This window comes from Acanthopagrus latus, chromosome 1 (assembly GCF_904848185.1).
Source record: "Acanthopagrus latus isolate v.2019 chromosome 1, fAcaLat1.1, whole genome shotgun sequence".
Lineage (NCBI taxonomy): Eukaryota > Metazoa > Chordata > Actinopteri > Spariformes > Sparidae > Acanthopagrus > Acanthopagrus latus.
The window spans coordinates 14,390,669-14,407,382 of record NC_051039.1 but is presented as its reverse complement, the minus strand read 5'-3'; the positions used below and the strand labels follow the sequence as shown (position 1 = coordinate 14,407,382).

Below are 16,714 nucleotides of genomic sequence, written 5' to 3'. Positions count from 1 at the left end.
CAAACACGCAGGGAAACTTTGTTCGCCCCGCTCGGAACTCACTGTCATCATCATCAGAGTCGAGCGCCTCCTCCCTGTCTCCCTCGTTGCTCTCCCTCCTCTCCCCGTCCTTGTATCCTCCACCCGTCTCCCCGTTGAAAGTCTCCTCTTTTAGGATCTTCTTCTCCCTCGGAGGCGGGGGCGTGCAGGGGTAGTCGTGGAAACGCGGGAAGAAGTCAGAGATCTGTGGGATGGGGAGGATGGGGCCCGGGCACACGTTGATGGCAAAGTGCTCCTGCATAGAGATCTTGACCGGCGAGGGAGGAGGGATAGCGTTGGAGTGGGGTGCCGCCGAGGGGGAGGAGGCGGACGAGGAAGGGGTGGAGGTGGAGGAAGGGGGGATGGTCAGGTGGGAGGTGGAGGGTGGCGGCGGGGGCTTGGAGACGCTCATGTGGACTGTCGAACGGGACTGTGGGGTGACAATGAGGGGACGAGACGGACAGAGAAAGAAATGGATGAGGAAGGACAAAGAGATTAACAATAGGGATCATAGCACAGGGGAGGAACAAGAGGCTCAGAACTAGAGGAAAGAGACAAGACAACACAGTCACATCCTCCTTCTCAGCCAAGATCCCAACTTTTTTTTGTTTTTTTGCACAGCAGCAGTGGCAGCTGGGGGTTTAGCAACATTAGCAATATGTTAACATTCACAGCACATCTCATACATCGTGACGGGAGCTGTAATATGCGTCTGTGTTCATCAGTTGACGCAAATCTGACTCCTTCAAAAGCCAGAATAGATTTTTTTTTTTTTTTTTTTTTTTTTGCCAGAACCTTTTGGCACTTCAAGTGTGACTCACACATTGTGTCAGCACACCAAGGCTGTGCTCTGAATTAATATTCAAATGTGGTGCTGTAAAGTACGAACAAGTGATGTCACTTGTGTATCTGCACTTCACTTTAATCCTCCCCTTATCATTCTCTTTCACTCTTCTCTCTCTCATCTGCAAGTCCCCTGAGCAATATTTACATAATACCATTTGAAGCTTCTCTTAGTCCTTAGCATATTTGTTGCTAAATGAAGCGTAATAACTGGTGCCGAACTCCAAACCTCGTTAAAGCCAAATGCTATCGTTTCCTATTTTCCTCGCAGTGATTAAGAGAGACCCGAGACTTGCTTTTTCCTCCGCACTCCCACTGTGCCACCGTTCCGTTTATTATGTCAAGAACTGGTTTGATTCGGGCGATCACAGGGACCGACTTCAAACTCGGATGTGAGGATTGTTTTCTTTGTTTGCTGGTGCCGCTGTCCCAGATTAAAAAACTTTGAATTTTGAAAACCGATGAAGAAAAAAAAGAAGTGGATAATGAAACAGGCAGTAGCACAGTAGCAGAGCCACTTCATTAACTATTACCTTCGCAAGATGACACAACTAATTCACCACTGTTAGCACGGCTACATGGGCAGGTCATTACAGGATGTATGTCACCTGTCATCACCCAGTATGTTGTGTCTGTCATGTCGCAGCTGGTTAGTATCAACACCCAGCTCTCTCTCCCTCCCTTTATCCCTGTACATGTTGTTTGTTTGAACACAAATAAATAACCTCTTTGCAGCCCTGTTACTTGTCTTGTGTTGACTGAGGCTCTAACTAATGATTATCAATTTCACCCGTACCATTTAAATCCATGTTTTCTTCTTCAGTTAATCGATTTCGTCATTTAGATCACAAAATGTTGGGAAAATGTGAAGATTCCAGAGCCCAATTTGCCATCGTGGAAATGCTTGTTTTTGATGGACTTAAAGATAATCCATTAACAATTATGTAAAACAAAGAAAAAGCATATAATTCATTGACACTTTTGATTGAAAATTGATTGATTCTCTGTCAATCAGGTGATGGATGAATTGTTTCAGCTCAAGTTAAACTTCCGTTTGCTGTTTAACTGTTTGGATTTGCCTTTGGTTCAGTTCAGATGTTCAGACTTTGGTTCAAAGAACAAAAAATAAAACTTCCTGAAGAAAGCCAGTAATCTGTGAGTTGACGCCTCGGGGCGGCCGCCAACCAAAAGCGGCAGTATTTGAGGGTCTTGGAATGTGACTTGACAATCAACTGTCTCTCTCAAGGAAGTTCATTTTGCTGCTTTAAATCAACTTGCACAACCTCCTGTATGTTTTCATATACAAGCATGTCTGTCGGTAGATTAGACTTTGCCTTCACGCTGACATCGTCTGAATGGAACGAGAAAAACGCAGGAGCAGAACCAAACAGATACTGATGGGACTCCACAGTGTTGGGGTAAACATCATAACACATAGACTCTCTCCAGCTGACACACACCGACATACGTGTTCAGAACCCGAACACACACTGCACCCGACATCCAAACAGAACAAGACTTGACTCAGCTGTGAACTGCCTCTCTGGCAGCACATCCCTCCCTCCTCACTATACTAAGTTACGGCACTTAAACAGACTCTCGCCATCTCTCTCACACACACATGTGCATTAAGACCAGATGGTAAAGACCCCAAACTGCCAGGTCCCATCTTGGATACCTACACTCATTCAGTCGCTCACACTCGTCTTATGTAACAACACCCAAATTCACTGGCCGGGTACCCACATACGGATGATCACTTGCACCATGTTGCTCACAAACTCAGCCGCTCTCGCCCCTCTCACATCCAGATGCACACATGCAGGCACATGTGCGCACACACGCACACACTAAGACATGCACCAATATAGCCACAAATACATACCCAGGGACAGTCTTCATCTGTGCCAGCACTCCATCTTGCCTGCTCTCACGTCCTGTTTCTCACACACTGAGGAGCACGCAGACCAGCTTTGAGTCAATATATCCCTCTGTACTCTCTCTCTCTCTCTCTCTCACGCTCTCTCTCTCTCTCTCTCTCTGTCTCTGCTGGTTTCTCCTCTCCTCTCCCCCGTCCCTCCCTCTTCCCCTTCCCCTTCACTTGTGACGTATCTGGTTAAAATCCCAGTCAGTCGCTTGCAGACTGTGCATATATAGTGCCGTCACTCACTTTCTCAGTACTGGGGATGGATTTAAGGAAAAGGGAGGTGTGAGTGTGTGTGTGTGTGTGTGTGTGTGTGTGTGTGCGGGATGGGAGAGAAAGTCACAGACAGACGAGCAGAGCGAGACAGAGAGACAGATGAGGAGACGGACCGACATCAGACAGACAGACACCAGTAAAAACAAGCACACACAGGCAGATAAATAAACAGTGGAAAGAGAGGAAAATGAGTGTGAAACATTAAACAAACACAAAAGGAAACATTGCCCAGGGATCAGGGAAAAAACAACAACAACAACCCCACAAGCTGAAGGACGGAAAGAGGAAATTAAATTCTGCGTGTTGACTTAGCTGAACAAAATACTCTGCCAGCCATACAATCACACGGCCAGATTACTTTGTGTTGGTTATGACTGTGGCCAATATCAGCCAAGCATATGTGTGTGTCAGTGTTCGTGTGTGTGTGTGTGTTTGTCAGCATGCATCCAACTGTGGCAGCCCTCGCAGTATCGTCTGACACCTGCCACAGTAATAAAACGAACCCAACAACACAATACATCAAATAACAGTGTGGATCTGTTCCGGTTGTTGCTGCAGTAAATTACTTCTGGACCACAAGAATGAAGGGATGAACAAGAAGGGGGAGGAAAAGATGTGCGCTTGTGAGAGTTAAAATCAAAATCTGGAGTGTTGAACCCCCTGTTGTTCGGCTCTCGCAGACTTCATGCTCTGTACGGAAACAGCGAATCATATCATCGGTATCTGTGATGGGTTTTGACATTTTACAAAGCACGCCACTCGCAAATACCAAATACGTCAATGTGTGTTTCTGTCATTTTGATTTCACCTGTGATTGACGAGGGGGACATATTGTACAAGCATGCAGCCTGCTCCAATTTACCAAGCGTTGACTCAGTGTATCAAGCTTCTTCACGCTTTAATACAAAAGCAAAGTATCTAACTCACTCGTGCATCCCTTATTATTATATTTGGTTGGTTGTACATCAATGTCCACTTCCAGACAACAGCTCTGGCACATCTTCAAAATTACCTCTGTACCCTTCTCTGTCTCCCACATACGCTCCTTCAAGTGGCTGCTTTATAGAAGAAAATGTAGTATGCATATTTTCAGGGCTTTCTTTTGGTCTCCTAGGAGTAGTTGGGATATGTTTACTAGCTTTAACTAAAAAACACATCTGTCTTAGTTTTAGCTCTTGTCTCTTTAAGCTTCCCCCCTCCTGAATAACCAGACTGCTCTGATTGGTCAGCTCACACACGCCTGGGCCAGCACTGCGGACAACAACAGAGCAGCTCTGCTAAAGCAATTCTCATTGGATTTCTCCCCCTTTATGCTTTAGTGATAGATATGTCAAATAAGATAAACTAGACTAATAAAGCCATCATTTGATAAATAAATACAGTTAATTTGTCATTTAAATTTCCTTATTATAATGATAAAGCTGATGTGGACATATATAATGTTTAGGGGCTCTGTGGAACTTCTGTGTTGTGCTGAAAGCCCGTCGTTAGTTCATATTAGCAGACTTCATTTGTAATCTGACATTAGCTACTGTTGTTCGCTGTCAGTGGAGAGTAGAGAGTCGCTGAGGAGGCGACTGAGAGAGACGAGGAAGGTCTCACAGGCCACATTAAAATTCTCACATAGGGCCCCTTTAAATGTCATGTTATGTTACAATGCATAGTAACGCCCATTAAATGTAGTATAAAGAATCATTTTCTACAGGTAGTACATTTTGTAAATTAATGCACCACAACACTAGCACACTGTAGATTTCTTGTTCTGTAATGACCTTTTGGTAAAGCAATGATTATATAAACTAGCCATATTCAAGAACAGCCCAGATACTGCATAAAACATGAAATACTTCCATATTTGGTGAAGTAATAATGATTACAGGGATTATAAAGAAAATTGGGTTCTCTGGGAATAAAGCTTAAAGGGTTAGGAGGACTATATTTCAAAAGGAACACAATTAAAAGTTAAGAGGTGGGGAGCTGAAAAGAAAACTGAAATGAAACACACGTCTTCTATGTCACAAATGGCAGGAAGGGCCCCTTTGATTGGAGCACGTGTCGGAGAACACAGAAAATAAACATTTCAATGACGCACTAATGGTCGGAAAACCATCAAGTCATTAACTGATAACCATCTAATTTTCCACGGTTGAAAAGTAGCAGATGAACAACAACAACCCTAGTCAATTAAATTAATGGTCAGCTGGAGGAAGATGTGAGGTGACTGGGTGCGCTCGCCAATTTGTAAACACTTTGATTTACTTTAGGCATCTCATTACTAACAGCGTCATGTCATCAATATAGCGCTAACAGACCATTACACAGTATATTCATTAATTTGCAAAAAGAACATGAAGGCCAAATGAGTTGCGATGAGATGAATGAATGCACAGTACCGAAGCCAAACTATCTGTCTATAAATATATGCTGTAAACACGGGATACATGCCCGAAGTAGCTCGGAATTAATGCAGACCTCTGGTTTTCCTGGGAAGATGACAGAGTCCTCTCACCACCCACAGCATCAGTGGTCAAACATCTGCAGAGCTCTCACCTGCTCTGACCTGCTGACCACCAGGACTCCCAGATGCTCTACACGTGTCTGAGCACCTAAGAGACAGTGTTTTATACCAAGAGGGCTCTTACTGTAGTTTCAACACCTTTAGGTCACAGATGATTTACACAGAGATCAAGATTCATGCATTATCCCATGAGAAAATAATGATAATGTTGATCCGCACCAAAAGTAAATGGAGCCAGGGCCCGTCTTGTGTCCAAGTTCTGTGGAAATACATTCAGTAATATTTGTGAAATCTAACTGACGAACAAACCAACCAACGATCAAACAGACAAGAGTGAATACGTAACAACCTTGGCAGAGGGTTTTGGCTATTTGGGGGATTTTATCTGGTATTTGTTGCCAGTACTCCAACACAAATAAAAAAAAGTAATAAGTATTTCACCATCATATTTTTATCATCATCATTTTTTCTGGCAGTGGATGAGGGCTTTTTAGCCACATTTGGACCTTTCAGTTGGGAAATAAATTGGTTAAAGAACTTTGTAATTTGGTACAACCTTGGCACAACACAGTTTCTGTTTAGTCCAGACCATCCTGCCCCCAAAGAACTGTTTGTCTGTGTGAGTAGCCTATTAAGATATTTACTGTCAAAGGGCGACCTCTAGTGTCTGCAGCACTTGAATTACGGGAAGAAAAGGAGGAAGTAAGGAAATGTATCGAAAGGAACATCTAACACAGGACATTCACCTTTGAGACGAGTGTCGTGTCTACTGAGAAACCAAAATTCAACTTGACATGGCTAAAAGGCTGTATTTCCTGTGTAGCCCCCTTAGCAACATGTGAAAAAGGCCTTTCTTAAATACAACCTAGCAGTCAGAAAAAAAATAACAAAAGCTGAACAAGACAGGGCACATTTTTTTTAAAACTGATGATATAATATGTAGGAATTCTGGATCATTTGATAAGCAGGATCGTTTAAATTCCCCAAACAAACTCCCCAGATTATTGTGTAATAGATGCAAGCTAATGTGAACGATTGGTTGTGTTCAGGTTAGCTCTGAGTGAAGTTGGCACTCACCAAAGTCTCTCTCTCAATGTTCCCCCCCTCTCCTCTCCATAACTCATGTACATTTTCCCTCCAGTCCCTGTTGGCAGTCAACATTACAATACTTAAACGTTCGAAAATGGAGGTCTGCTCCTCAGACTACTGCTACGAGAGTGAACTTAAGACAATTTTTCAATCCAAAAGTTTAACAACTAATTTCTGAGCTCCAGATCACGGCAGAATTCGATGCAACTCCAGGTATTTGATAAACTCTTTCTCGGCTCTGACCCGCCGAAACCAACACTCGGCAAATGTCTTTTGTTTTGTGTCTTTGATGGCGAGCCCCCCTATAGAGGCAGAAGTGACATATTTTACGTACAAGTTGAATACTGTCTCACTTCAGATGACTCCTACCAATAATAGTACATGAATGTAAACGTGACAACATCATAACCACAGATTGACACAGTGAGTGAGGTGGTAAGTACATTCGACTGGCACAGGCTTAATTGACACCGTTTTCATCCACGGTGACATCAAACCACATGGATTTGTCTGGTTTACCGTGTCCGGGACAGTTCTGAGGAGGAAACGCAATCAATTGTGCTCGAAGAATGAAGTCTGGACAATGGCGCTGTGGTATTGATCTTTCTGGGGTAAACATTAGGTAGCCCGTCGGACGGATATGTAACACAGTGGCACCGTGGAGAAAAGTAAATGACAGTCAAAGGATGGATAAAGATGCGTGATGCAAACCAGAAGAGAAATATGATTTAGTAACGCTGCACTGTTTGCAAACAACAGCAATCACAAAACCTACCTCAAGTGACAAATAATAGAGGGTGTGCTGAAAAATAAAACGCGAACGCACATCCCTCAGCCTCCACTTCGGCGTGATTAAAGCATTCACGTCGCTCTTGTGTGCCATATAAATAATTAACAGCTAGAAGGAGAGAGGGAGAGAGAGATCGGTGGGAAGGAGGGAGAGGGGACGACCAATTTGTGGAGGAGCATTCATCCAGTCCTTCTGCATGGCAAGATAATCTCCTCCCATTACTACAGCACAAAGCAGTGCAGGTTTTCCATTAAGTGTACGACCACAGCCTCCCCAGCCTCTCAGCCAGCCATTAGCTTTGAGATTAAGTAAACCTCTATTTACATACTGTAGCAGTGCCGCATGCTGAATTTTTCAGCATGCGGCACCGCACACGATGGGAAAGAAATGCATAGATTTTGATAAAGATCAAGGGGAAGCGCTCACCCTCTCCTACACTCGTCCTTGAAAGATCACGCACACATATCTTGAATTCCTGAGTTACTTCTCTTACTTCTCTTCTTCTTTTACAGTGCAATGCTGAGTGTGTCCTGACACCGCTCCCTAACCAAACATGCATTTTTAACCAGCTCCACGGTCGACGTGCCCATGACTCCGTGACTCAGTAGTTTGCTCAATGTCATGAATGAGTTCGCAGGTTGATGTATAAAGTTTACAGGACTGCTATGCGTTGTACATAATGACGGTCCGATCGTTTGCAATTGCCCTTGGCTAGCAATAGTTGCTTCAGTTCTTCCTGAAAGGAGGGCAGCCACACCGTGTCACATCATCCAGAGATTCAGAGTCTCCCCTGAAAATGATCTGTGGACAGTCATGTCCACATTCAAAGTCTGTAGTCTGTAAGAATATACACAATAGGTGAAGGCCAGTGTTCATCCCGTATGCTATGCTTCTTTCTCTCTCTCTCTCTCTCTGTCTCCTGCTTTCCCTTTCCTTCAGTGAGGGTGAAAGTCATTCACGTCATCATCTGTAGCAATACGCAAACTGCATGTGGAATAAAAGGGCTGGCAGTAGCAATGCTGTTCGTGTGGACGACCAAGAGCTTATGAGCTACAATAATTTAGGACAAAGGCCAGTTCACTTTGATTAATGGGACGGCAGACTGTTGCTGGAGTTTGCGAGTTTTGAGGGAGACAGCTGTGGGCTGAGCCCATAGCTTCCAGAGGAATAAACATCCTGAGACGAGGAGAGCTAAGAGTTTATCTTTGAAACCTTAGGGATAAAAAGTGACTTTATCTTCACTCTCGCTTCTCCACCTCTGCAATAAAGAGTTCAGAGCAGATGAAATCCACTTTGTACTGCTATTCTGTCTTACTGGACTGCTGGGAAGGGGGAAATGTACTTCATGAACGTACAGAGAGGAGATGTGAGAAAATAAAAGACACTGTCAAACAGCGTCTAACACAAAAGAACAGAAGGTCTCTGGTGAATGCTGACTTTAGTCGGAGGATATATCACAACACCCTTGCTCTCTGGTGTTCTGGTGAAATTCACTTCTCTTACTTTGGAGCATCAGGCACCATAAGCTAAAAGCTCACTGCTATCAAAACATTACTGTAGCAACTAATCACGATCGCCATGATTTAATCAAGGGTGTGTTTTATGTTTCTGAATTCAGCTTTTCATTTGAAAAAGGAAAAATGCGACACTTTTTTGTCACTGCACGTTAATAGATAACATTCCTGAGGAGGATAACAGGACAATGCTAATTTTCCTTGACTATCTGGGGCAGTCGTCACATCACAAAGAAACGGCAATGACAAGAAATGTAATGAACTTAACAGGCAGTGTGACGCTGCCGAGTGCATTTTTTAACAGGTGGCTAGTTGTTGATGTTTCCCCGGGGTGGCAGTTGGTGTCACAGGTGCTGCTTGCGCTCCACATCACTCTGCTTCGGGGGGGAATCATTGGTTCGTGTTGGCAGAGAGTGCTGTTCTGTCAAGGTGCATTATTCTTCTCACCACACGCCACGTCCTCAACTTCAGCCCCTGCATGCCTTCTGGCCTCGCACAAGAGGCATCTCCCTCCACCTTTCCCACCGCTGCTATCATCCACCACAAACACCACCTTCCGCTTTCGCCTTTCCCTCATTTTATCAGTCTTCCTCTCTCTTCCTCTCTCTTTCTGGAGGGCAGTTCCAACACAGACGGATCCCATTAACCCTCCCTGTGGTCTGTCCTTAACTCTGACAAGCAGGGGCGCACACACAAAAAGAGCAGACGTGTTTTAAAAAAAAGAAAAAAAACAAAAAAAACAATCTGAATTCAAGTTTCCATTTTTCTAACGTTTTGTGACAAGCCGAGCCAGCAATGCAGGAGAAAGAATGACCCCTGTCAAAAAAAATGACAGATTGACAGAATGATATTCCCTCAGGTCAAATGTGTTATTTCATTCTTTGTTTATTTTATACCTCTCCCTCGTTCCATTTTTCCATTTGTGTGCACTCTTGGCGAGAAGTCACTCTAACATTTAGGTGATGTAGTTTTGGTCTCTATTCCATGTTTTCATATGGCAACTTTAATGGTTTTGTCAGAAGACAAGCGATTGGATTTGAGGCGTTGTGAGTCGGGGTTGCTCATGAGGTTCGAGGTTGTCTTATTTATTGCTTTTTATCTCTCATGAGGTTGAATCACTCCAATCTGATCTCCAACCAGCCTGCTGTTGTAACTCCCAAGTGAAGCTCAGCGCTAACACAGCCACATTATTTGCAGCTGACCCAATTAGATCCTGCACAGATACTGTGATACATATTTTTCCCACTCCTCTCTTTCCCTTTGTTCACCCTTTATATTTTTCCTCTGCTCCCTTTGATGAATAGCTTTGCTTTTTAGGACAAATGACAGCTCCGTGATTAATTGCACGTGCACTCTCACTCCTTCGGCTTCTCGCTTCTCCTTCTATTTCAATTTCTGTTTCTCACCCCTGCGTACCGAGAAATATTCTATCTTTACCTGGGTTTGCCCCATCAGCATATTCCCATAAATAAAATAGGGGGGAAAGGTTGAGATGGAGGGGAGGCGGGAGGGGGGTGGCTGTGGAGGAGGGAAGTGTGGCCCAGAGGCAGGGCAGTAGGCATGTGCGAAGTGGAGGGGTGAATGGATGGAGAGAGAGGCGAGCCAACTGCTCCAGATCACGAGTGTGAAGGTGACTGCAGAGAATAAGACAGAGGGAAAAAGAGATGAAACGGAAGGGAGCGTGTGAATGTTAAAGAGCATAAAAACGGACAGACGAACGGAGTTGCGAAGAGATAGGCTGAGGTGGAGAGATTGGAGAGGGAGGATGTGAGACAAAAACGTCAGAGAAAACAGGGAGGTATTGACAGGACGGCTGTCAGACCAATCTCCACGGCGAGAAATGAGTCCTTTTCATAATTTGGAGAAGAAAAAAAAAAAAAGGCCCCCTATTCACACAATCAAGGGAGCCTAAATGCATAACATGACAGGTGAATGAACAGCAGAGCACGCGATGGAGGAGATGAAGGAGTGAATCGAGGACGTGTTGAAATAACAGTGATTGTGGCGAGGTGTGCAGCCAGTGCCCCACGACGGGACGTCACGCTGTGCTTAATGAGGCAACAGTGCAGGCAATTAGTTCCTGATATGACATTATCCGTCACCAATAAGGCAACACATCATTAACCATGAGACCCCTCCAACAGACCCTCGGAGAACACCTCTCTCACTCAGACACGAACATCACGTGCATGTTTCCCTAAACACAGAGGACAATTATTTTTAATGGATCGACATCATGCCAATTATGTCCCGTTTTATTTTCTTCTCCGGAGCATTCGCAGGACCCAAATATAATCAATAACTGTGTGACATTTAATTCTTAACCAGGAATAATCCACCGACTCCAGAAATGATGTTCCAGTGCTACACATTTTCAACAGGCGGCTGCCCGTTGTTCTATAGTCCCAGAAAAAATGTCCCATTGGGCCGACAGCCTGTTGTACCCAAAATACACACTCTCCCTGGAGTTTTTTGCCCTTATTATCATTGTTTATTTGGATGTAGAAAAAGATTTCATGGTAACAGCAGTTAGGTAACCTTACTCGCTAATAATGAATACTAAACATATGGTTTATGTTGGTAAACAGTTCCATTTTGGTTGGTTTAAGCATCAAATCTACTTGGTTAGGTTGAGGAAAAGATCATAGTTTGGGTTCAAATAAGTCAGTTACCTCAGTTAAGACATATACAGAGTTGGCCATACCAGACGTAGTATTTCCAGACCAATGGATGTTCATTTATGTGCTTCCAGTAGTGTTGGGGGCAATCATGTATCACGCATCATGTGCTACAGAAGTACAGAGCAATAATAGATTACTAAATTATTATTAAGTGATAACAGAGAAATACAACACATTTCTGATAGGGACTTTGGTAGCACTATCAAAGTTACTGTGTCTGTAATGCTTTACCACGCTGTCTTAAGTGTTGAATGGTGTTTTTATTTATTTATTTTTTACAATTTATGTAAATGCTGTCGCTCAGGAGGTAGAGCGGGTCATCTGGTAATTGGATGATTGCTGGTTTGAACCCCGGCTCCCCCTAGCTGCTATCAAATCCCTGAGCAAGACACTGAACCCTAAGTTCCTCCTGACAAGCAAAATATGAATATGTTTGAATGGGTGAATATGACAAGTGTTGTAAAGTCAAAAGACCAGAAAAGCGCTATAGAAATGGAGGAAAAATAAGAACAATAATGTCTGGTCCAGGACACATCATATTTCCTTTTAGTTTTGTAAAGCACTGAGGTTGGTTTTAGCCCATAACTTGAGGGATTTGTGCAGTATTGGGATACAAGAGACACAATTAATTCATGATTTATGGCTGTGTCATGTCTTTTAACCCCATTTGGTTTTGTCACGCCAAATGTAGTAAATGTAAAAGTAATTTCATCTAAAAAAAAAATCAACATGACAACTGGGGGCAGCACAAGTGATGGATTAATCTATTTTCTAATTTGGCGTCATACCTGATCAGTTTTTTTTTCTTTAAGAATGATAGATGACATGTGCTCGGAAAGAATATAGTGCCACACAGTCAAGACCGTATTGTGAAAAAAGCTGTATTGGCCGAACCAAAGCTGACATATTGTCTGGATATTAGTGTGAAATCATGGGGGGAATCTTCTTGACTCGAAAGTGTGTCCTGCAGAAACTGTTGCGTGTTCGGGGTTTTTGCAGCCGCGTTGTTAAAGTGTCCTCAAGTGTCTTTTCGAGATTGTCAGCCCTTAGTGAGTCCTTAGTTCAACCCACAGGAGAGTATGTCTGCCGAAAGTGTCTCCCGACGTCGACTGAAGAAATATACTGAGGACTGAATCAGCTTTCAACTGCTGGTGTCACAGATGATGAAAAAGACAGTCTCAAAAAAGACAGCCTGAGAAATGTCTTAGAAAATCTGTGTGAGCGCTTCCAAGACCCTGACAGGAAGAGACTATGACAGACAAGCCACAGAAATGTGGGAATTATGATATGCTTGAATGGAAACATTTCCTGTTTTAATTTAACGTTTTATAAACAGGGTCATCCATTTTCTCTAAGTGATTACTCGATCATGAATTCTGTAAAGTATATCATTACATGGTTAAGGTGTCATGAAATGTTTTATGCTCATGTTTAGGCTCCTCACAGCGCTTGGTAATGTCACAAATGTCATGGTCTTGATTAAATGCTAACCACAGTTGTCATGCCTGTTAAATTTAGTAGAATCCATCCTCAATTTCAATTGTTTATTAGTCCCCATGCATTCAATAGCATTCAATAAAATGTTTCTCTGAAGGGGAAAGTTCACATGAATGCCCTCACAAGTGGGAGCAACAACTTTGGTACGCAAGTTTGCAGAGTTGACATCATATGATGCTGAAACATGGCGGACAAAAGCAAACATTGGATTGGTGATAACATGTATGCCTGTGAAATATATTTCATGGCGAACACGATCGATTACCTTTGCTCTTTTTTGTCACTCAAATACCTGAAACAGGTGTCAATGTAGAAGCTTTGGACTTCAGGTAACATTATTGAAGCTTGCTTTTTGTTTCTTAACCTGCCTACTGTGCTGTTTTGCATTGCGCTTTGCAGACTCTAACAACGCACCAACCATGAGCAGGAGGTACCAAAGTCCTGTATTTGTGCACTTTCATCAGAATGTAACGAAGCAGTAGTAAATCCATCTAATTTGTCTGAGTCAGGGTTGGAAAAATGCCCCAAATCACTGCATCTGCTCAGCATATGGCCTTCTGATCAGCATGTGCAAGATTTTGCTCACAACTGCACCACTGCGTCCAGCCAATCCGAGCCAAGCCAAATACAAAAGTTTATTTCCACTTCAGTAAACAATTCAAAGGTCCACACTCCATTGGGAGCTGACTGGTGCATGAAATCGACAACATTATTGCACTCCCTTGTCTTTCTGTGAAGGTAAGGGGTGGAGTAAGTTTCCACTTCCTCATGAAAGGCAAAGCGCTAAATAAGTGCTTTCGCTGGACGCACTAAGCATATTTGAGCGTGGCGAAGGTCTGAACGCACGGGGGAATAGGCTCCTCAACAGACTCCCACCGCAGCACCGCCTCGCTGGGCGAATAAAGAAGGAGGGAGGAAGATAAAGTGAGAGAAACAGTAACAGGGGAAGGGAGCATAAAAATTAGATTATGCTTTGCGTGCAGTTTTTTGTTTTCTCATGAGCACAAGAAAGTTTTTTTGCTCTACTTACTGGGCTATCATCTGCCTATTTAAAACCGCTTCAGTAGACCTGACAACTCATGCATCTGCGAAATTACAGCACATTTTTTCCGACAGAGAGAGGAGATTTTGCATTTTTGGGGCATTTCAAAGCGAGACGTGACATTTCTGTGAGTCATAGGTCATGGAGCAGGTTTGTCCAGTGAAGTGAGACAAAGTTCAGACACTGACCATTGCAGAGCAAAGCAAAATGCCAAGGAGAAGAACAACAGTTTGCATGGACAGTTGAACCGCTCTTATGGTCACAGGGGCTGAAAATGTGTTGTTCAGGCTACTTTTATTGGAGGAAAAATAACAAATCTGAGACAAAGACAATTTTGACCTTGTTTACCAGCCAAGTCACCTGGACAATAACAGCTAAGGTTTCAGGGTTGACATTTATTTGCACCAAACATGGCCTTACACTCTTACACTATATGCATACTAGCTGACTTTCACATCCAGACGTGTAGGGGAAGGTGGGGGTGTCATTATAAACCTCTCAAACCTTGCCTGAACCAGCACGAGCAAGAGAAAAACACATGTCAAGCTTCAAGGTAAACAAGATTACGGAAGAACTTTCGGGTGTCCATTCAGCAAAAACAGCAATCATGTTCGGGACGAGTTGTCTGTCAATGAACAGTGTGGCGTTCTATGGGAAGTGGCTCCCTGTATGCTGTGCCTGACTAAGAGCAGTCAGTCAATCAGTGAACAGACACTCTGTGATGAAAGGATGAACCGAACAAAGAGGACGGGATTGTCACTCAAACTACAGTATGTAAATGTAAAGCACACACACACACACACACACACACACACACACACACACACACACACACACACACACACACACACACACACACACACACACACACTGCCGGGACAGCTGTACAAAGCGTCTTTAGCTCAAAGCTCAAAAAGTAAATCCACTGTCATTATACTGCCGACATTTAACATCCCACACGTCAGTGTGTGGACTTGTCACTTCAGGCTGAAATGGACATTCCCATTTTTTCTTTTTTTTTTAATCCCCCCCAGCTGGGAGTTAATTAACTTCTTGAACTTTGAAATCTCTTCTCTTCTGCTGGGCTTTTTTTCCCACACTTATTGCCATATATCAGTATACATCCAAGCATATATATCCAAGCTTCAACATGACTGTTCATGACAAATCCATCATTGTTTACACATTTCCACCAAACTCAGCACGACATCTTTGTTCTTGAAAGTCCAAGTGTTCAATCCTCTCTGTCCTGCAGTCACAGACATATCAGAGCCAGTCGCAAACCCCTCATGTGTAATTGTGTTTTGTTAAAGGCAACAACTAAACATAAATATTGAATAAGCAGCGATATTAGAAATGTCGTGCTCCGAGGCTGGATCCCAAGAGTTAATTTTTCATTGCATATCTCTGTAGGCGCACTGTTCGGTCAACACCAAGCCATCAAGAATAATGAAGTGAGCCTGAAACGTAAGCCATATGGTGTGTGTGTGAGTGTTGTTCAATAAGAATGATGTTTTCAGGGTAGAGTAATATTGTGGATCGATCTGAGGCCATTCCTGTGTAAGGAGGAGTTTTCACAAAAGTGAACATTTAGCCATAACTCCATGCAGATAGAAAGTCAGCTGAAGTTTGACAAAACAGCACTGCAGCATATTTCTTGATAACTGTCGAAAATGTAATGGGAAAAAAAAAACAAAAACATAAACATACAGCTCATCTGGCATAATCCAAGTCTCAGAAATCCCCTGGATCCCAAATTGATTTGAAAAGATGTCATCTTTTTGAGGCTTTTTGTGTGTTGGCACACACCTGATCTGTATTTGCTGCAGTCGGGGTAAATAACATCTTTTCAAATCAGTTTGGGATGACCAAGCTTCCGGAGACTTAGCTTACACCAGGTTAGCTGTATGGAGCCATTTTATGTTTTTTTTTTTCTGTTATTTTATTACGTTTTAAAACAAGTCTTCGTCTACTTCAGTTGTTTACGAGAAAATACACTGTTTTGTAAATGCTGTTTTAATCTCTAATAACTGAACTTTAGGTTAGTGGGGGGACTTGTACTTTAATGTTATCCCTTCATATTAGTCATATGTTATAAATATTGACTGGAATTCACGCCCGTAGTTGAGTGTTGACTGAGTTTATAAAGGTTTCATGACTCCTGCATCTGGACTCTGAAGCCGTTCCAACTGAAATAGTGTGAAATGAAACATAAATTCATTTGGATTCATAGAACGGCTCATCCGCCATCCTAACATAGCTACAGTAAGACAATATCATTGCCCTTTTTGCTCTTGAGGACAGAGGCAGGCGGCTACATCTCTAATCCCCACATATTTAGCTGGATAATCACCCTTCATTATATAATCCTCAGGTTAGGTGCGGCTTCGTACAATAGAGATACACCTCATTCACATCATCATCAGCTGAGACAAACAGGGAGGACAATCAGATTAAAAAAAGAGCAAACACATATTTAAATTGTCTATTTCTTTTCATTCTTCCCACGGCTGAACAAGGTA

The 16,714-nt window shown here is 43.0% G+C and overlaps 1 protein-coding gene across 6 annotated transcripts in view; it reads right to left on the bottom strand.

Moving 5' to 3' along the window:
- doc2d (double C2-like domains, delta) overlaps window positions 1-16,714 on the bottom strand; it is an 80,752-nt gene that overhangs the window by 47,166 nt on the left and 16,872 nt on the right. For 5 of the 6 annotated variants that reach the window (XM_037093260.1, XM_037093263.1, XM_037093270.1 and 2 more), the window contains one exon: window positions 43-448. In XM_037093260.1, coding sequence (XP_036949155.1) covers window positions 43-448 — 406 coding nt within the window. Of the gene's footprint in view, window positions 1-42; window positions 449-2,746; window positions 2,911-16,714 lie in introns of those variants that run through there. The other variant, XM_037093293.1, reaches the window with a different exon arrangement.